The 6,000-nt window shown below is 33.7% G+C and overlaps 1 protein-coding gene across 1 annotated transcript in view; it reads left to right on the top strand.

Moving 5' to 3' along the window:
* Positions 1-4,996: 4,996 nt before the first annotated feature.
* Positions 4,997-6,000, top strand: part of LOC108907594 (microtubule-associated protein Jupiter-like) — an 86,652-nt gene continuing 85,648 nt past the window's right edge. The window contains exon 1 of the mRNA XM_018711339.2: positions 4,997-5,159. Within this exon, the coding sequence (XP_018566855.1) occupies positions 5,098-5,159 (62 nt within the window). The 5' untranslated portion in view covers positions 4,997-5,097. The remainder of the gene's footprint in view (positions 5,160-6,000) is intronic.

Genomic DNA, 6,000 nt, shown 5'->3' with positions numbered 1-6,000 from the left:
ACGTGCCCGTTCAAACAAAATGTAAATTCGTCAGAAAACAATATGTGGGTGATAAAGTCGACATTTTCGTTTAATTTATCCATAATAACTTCGCAGAACTCGATTCTACGATCATAATCGTCTTCACTGAATAAATTTTATATGGATGTAATTTTTCCTGTTCACAAATTTTTTAAATGGAATAGCGACTCATGATTTAAAGCCAGCCCTCTGTTGTGTCGAATTTATTGGATTTTCCACACATTTCACATGACATCCAGAGATTTTTTCATTTGTAATGCTTACTGGTCTTTTCGTCGATCTGTAACAGCTCCAGTTTCATGCAAACAGTGCACTGTTTTTAAAACGTTTAATACAGAAATACTTACGTTCCCGATCGGGATGCAACTGTTGAAAAGTATTCACTACTTCGTCACAACTTCGTCTTCTGTCACCATATCGTATGATCATTAAACCTGCAATAAGCTCGGTTTCACTTAAAAGTGCCATTTTTGCGGAAAAATTATTCACACTAATGCCCGTTTGCACCGAAGTTAATAAGCATTACTTAAAAATAGGAAATGCTTAAGTAAGCTTTTTGTATTGCACCATACGTTAAGATCTTCTTAAGTATAGAAACAGATTCTTAAATTTAAGCCTCAGTTTGACAGCGACTTATGAAGTTCTTTATTCAAACAAATGGAATGCGCAAAACACTAAAATGTGTGTTAATGTGTGTGGTATTAAAGTAGGTAGTTGTAGAAAAAGTATTGTGGATATTCGATTGAATGACATATTTGAAGATGATTTAGATGTTCTGGAAATTATAGATTTCCAGATTAAATTATACAAGATCTGACTAGTCAATATAATAGACGAATTGAATTTTTATAAAATATTTCGTCTTACAAAACAGACTTGTCTGCGAATTTTACCGTTGATAGAGGAAGTACTAGAATATAAGAAGTACTAGAATCTTGAGGAAATTATTATTTTAATTTTATCTCTGATAACTAGTCTTTTGGTCAACATCAACAACAACCATATATTATTGTATATTACATTTACAACAAACACCATACACCACAGACATGACACGACAAACCGTACACCGAAACCTAACCTAATTTTTCATAAGTCCATGTAACAAACTGAAGAAAATCAGAAAGAACTAAAATACCTAACATAAAGTAATTAAAGTTACTAGATTTCTGCGTTGTTGCCAATACATACCTAGGCGTACCTACTTTGCTAAGTATAGTTTGTGATCCGTCGGCGCAATGCTCTAAAAAAATAAGTATAACTTAATTTTAAGAACAACTTTATTAAGTCGTTCTTAGGATAATGTCGGTGCAAACGGGCATAAATGTATTTTTGACATGTGTTGTCAAAATAATCACTACTAAACAAAAGAACGATGCAGCGTTGCTATGGAGCTAGAATATTCCAAAGGTAACTTGATGGACTAGAAACAAAATGGACTAAAATATGGTTGTATAATTTATAAGAAAATGATTTTCAAAGTTCGATATCTCGAAAACGGTTAATTTAGGTACATGATGTGCTATATGAATTTTGTTTAGAATTTTGGAGAAGAACTGAAATATGGAATAATATACAGGGTGTTCCATTAAAGAAAAATAAATTTTGTTTCGCCATAACTTTTTGACCGATACTTAATTTTTCTTTATAGTAATAGATTTTGGAAAANACATGTAAATATTCTTATAACATTTACTTGCTTAGTCCTACATATAAAATTGTTTACTTTTATTTATAAGTACGTGAAAATAATTCTTAAAATGTGGGGTTAGAATAACAGCAAACGCATGTTTTACAAACGCTTATTTTTAGTTATTATTTTATTTGAGTAAATTTAAATGGTAACAATGAATAAACAAAACATCAAGGATTTCATTTTTGTGCTTACTTTTGTCCTACACGTTATAATTTTAAAGATTTCAGTACCTAAAAACGCCAGAAATTTCACTATTTCTCGGCCGGAAATATTACCACCTTAAGTAAGCTTTTTGTACTGCACCATACGTTAAGATCTTCTTAAGTATGGAACAGATTCTTAAATTTAAGCCTTAGTTTGACAGCGACTTGTGAAGTTCTTTATTCAAACAGACTTGTAGCGTGCGCAAAACACTAAAGTTTCAAAGAAAAAACGCGGAAAGTGCAGATGGTCAGTGTTAATGTGTGTGATATTAAAGTATTGTGGATATTCGATTGAATGACATATTTGAAGATGATTTAGATGTTTTGGAAATTATAGATTTTGGGTTTCCCAGATTAAATTATACAAGCTATGAATATTTCCATACAATGGACGAATTGAATTTTTATAAAATATTTCGTCTTACAAAACAGACTTGTCTGCCAATTATACCGTTGATAGAGGAAGTACTAGAATAAAAGTACCAGAATCTTGAGGAAATTATTATTTTTATTTTATCTCTGATAACTAGTCTTTTGGTCAACATTAACAACAACCATATATTGTTGTATATTGCATTTACAACAAACACCATAGACAAGACACGACAAACCGAACACCGATACCTAACCTAACCTAACCTAACTTTTCATAAGTACATGTAACAAACTGAAGAAAATCAGAAAGAACTAAAATACCTAACATAAAGTAAAAGTTACTAGATTTCTGCGTTGTTGCCAATACCATACCTAGACGTACTTTGCTAAGTATAGTTTATGATCCGTCGGTGCAATGCTCTAAAAAAATAAGTATAACTTAATTTTAAGAACAACTTTATTAAGTTGTTTTTAGGATAATGTCGGTGCAAACGGGCATAAATGTATTTTTGACATGTGTTGTCAAGATAATCGCTACTAAACAAAAGTCATTACAGGCTGTGGAAAACATAGCCCTCCGCACGGCCACCGACGCGCCCTGGTACGTAAGAAACACTGACATATTACGAGACTTACAATNAGTCGACATTTTCGTTTAATTTATCCATAATAACTTCGCAGAACTCGATTCTACGATCATAATCGTCTTCACTGAATAAATTTTATATGGATGTAATTTTTCCTGTTCACAAATTTTTTAAATGGAATAGCGACTCATGATTTAAAGCCAGCCCTCTGTTGTGTCGAATTTATTGGATTTTCCACACATTTCACATGACATCCAGAGATTTTTTCATTTGTAATGCTTACTGGTCTTTTCGTCGATCTGTAACAGCTCCAGTTTCATGCAAACAGTGCACTGTTTTTAAAACGTTTAATACAGAAATACTTACGTTCCCGATCGGGATGCAACTGTTGAAAAGTATTCACTACTTCGTCACAACTTCGTCTTCTGTCACCATATCGTATGATCATTAAACCTGCAATAAGCTCGGTTTCACTTAAAAGTGCCATTTTTGCGGAAAAATTATTCACACTAATGCCCGTTTGCACCGAAGTTAATAAGCATTACTTAAAAATAGGAAATGCTTAAGTAAGCTTTTTGTATTGCACCATACGTTAAGATCTTCTTAAGTATAGAAACAGATTCTTAAATTTAAGCCTCAGTTTGACAGCGACTTATGAAGTTCTTTATTCAAACAAATGGAATGCGCAAAACACTAAAATGTGTGTTAATGTGTGTGGTATTAAAGTAGGTAGTTGTAGAAAAAGTATTGTGGATATTCGATTGAATGACATATTTGAAGATGATTTAGATGTTCTGGAAATTATAGATTTCCAGATTAAATTATACAAGATCTGACTAGTCAATATAATAGACGAATTGAATTTTTATAAAATATTTCGTCTTACAAAACAGACTTGTCTGCGAATTTTACCGTTGATAGAGGAAGTACTAGAATATAAGAAGTACTAGAATCTTGAGGAAATTATTATTTTAATTTTATCTCTGATAACTAGTCTTTTGGTCAACATCAACAACAACCATATATTATTGTATATTACATTTACAACAAACACCATACACCACAGACATGACACGACAAACCGTACACCGAAACCTAACCTAATTTTTCATAAGTCCATGTAACAAACTGAAGAAAATCAGAAAGAACTAAAATACCTAACATAAAGTAATTAAAGTTACTAGATTTCTGCGTTGTTGCCAATACATACCTAGGCGTACCTACTTTGCTAAGTATAGTTTGTGATCCGTCGGCGCAATGCTCTAAAAAAATAAGTATAACTTAATTTTAAGAACAACTTTATTAAGTCGTTCTTAGGATAATGTCGGTGCAAACGGGCATAAATGTATTTTTGACATGTGTTGTCAAAATAATCACTACTAAACAAAAGAACGATGCAGCGTTGCTATGGAGCTAGAATATTCCAAAGGTAACTTGATGGACTAAAAACAAAATGGACGAAAATATGTTTGTATAATTTATAAGAAAATGATTTTCAAAGTTCGATATCTCGAAAACGGTTAATTTAGGTACATGATGTGCTATATGAATTTTGTTTAGAATTTTGGAGAAGAACTGAAATATGGAATAATATACAGGGTGTTCCATTAAAGAAAAATAAATTTTGTTTCGCCATAACTTTTTGACCGATACTTAATTTTTCTTTATAGTAATAGATTTTAGAAAACCCTAAAGCGTTTGTGTTTTATGATTTTTCGATAACTATCTTACTTTCGGTGATAATCGACCGTTTCCATACATATCAGCATCCCTGTATATTGAATTGGTAACATTGCGACGGCGACGGCTTGTTAGAATTAGTGTCCTGCTGCTCTATAGCCATTGTCAACCCTTAGACTTTCGAAAAATCCCCCTGATTATCCCATGACGACCCAAAAAGAATACTGACGGCCACTTATCTAACAATTCCCGAATCGGAAATCAAAAGCGCCTCACCCCTTCGCCACTTCCTGCTGCCCCGAGACCATCGTGGGCGTAAGGCCCTCGCTCCCGAAATACCCGAAAAAATACACAAGGAATCCTAAAACAAGCGATATCGTATGCCCCAGTGCACACCGCGGCTATAAAACGACCCGCGATCCAGAGCGCCGCCAGTCGACAGTCAGCTGTTCGTTTCGTTCGATCGCAGCCTGCCGTGCCTTCTAGTTTCGCTCTTGCCGGTTCCCTTTTGTCGCTTATCGGTTTTTCAGTGGTCATGGCTACCTACGCAGCTTACAGACACATCGAGCTGGACAAGGTCGGCTACAGCAAAAAAAGGTGAGTCCTGAGGGGTGGGTTTCTTATGTGGGGGGATGCGAGTAACGATCCGGGAGGGCGTTCACCCCGGGTGTCGGTCAGGTGCACCGGTTGTGCCGTTCTAAAATCTAAAATGTATGTTAATCGATGGAGATGCATCGCTGATTCCGAGGATTCGGTTTTTCTGCGTTTCCGTGTCTTTTGTTGTTTGAAATTTATGTGATTCTGTTACGCTCCAGATGTCATTCGGGTGGCAACGAAATTCTAGGAAGACGTTCGGTCTAGAGGTACAGCTAGATGTTCGGGAATTGCACGACATTGTTTTGTGAGATTGTGAGAATCAGTAGAATTGCAAACAATCTGCACAGCTAAATCACTTCAAAATTGATACAACTTCGTAATTTCCCCTTAACAGATTTATCAAATTTCAATAATAAATAAAAGTACGGTTTTTTATCAGCTTCAAGAACCAACAAACCTATTTTTGATATTTTAGAATACATATGATTGATTTTAGATATCAAAATGATTATGATATTTTTGAAAACTAAAGATGCCCTTTGTGCCTCATGAATTTTCAGTAGGCAGTTATATCGAGACATGACAACTCAAAATGGCCATTTCAAGAGTTGCTTCTCTCAATGAAAGTAAACCTATTTAGATTAAGTTATTTTACTACAGTTTTCTGTCCTTAAAAGTTTCAAACCCTCATAAAAAAAATTTATTTCATTTTTTTAATGTAATTATCTTCTGTTTTGACATATAATTCAAACCGTGAAAGTCAGTAGAATTTCAAACAATGTGAGCAAAATGACATTAATTATATAAAAATTAAGACAACTCTATAATTTCTAAATAATAT

This window comes from Anoplophora glabripennis, unplaced genomic scaffold (genome assembly GCF_000390285.2).
Source record: "Anoplophora glabripennis isolate ALB-LARVAE unplaced genomic scaffold, Agla_2.0 scaffold276, whole genome shotgun sequence".
Classification (NCBI taxonomy): Eukaryota; Metazoa; Arthropoda; class Insecta; order Coleoptera; family Cerambycidae; genus Anoplophora; species Anoplophora glabripennis.
This window is presented reverse-complemented; position numbering and strand designations above follow the sequence as displayed.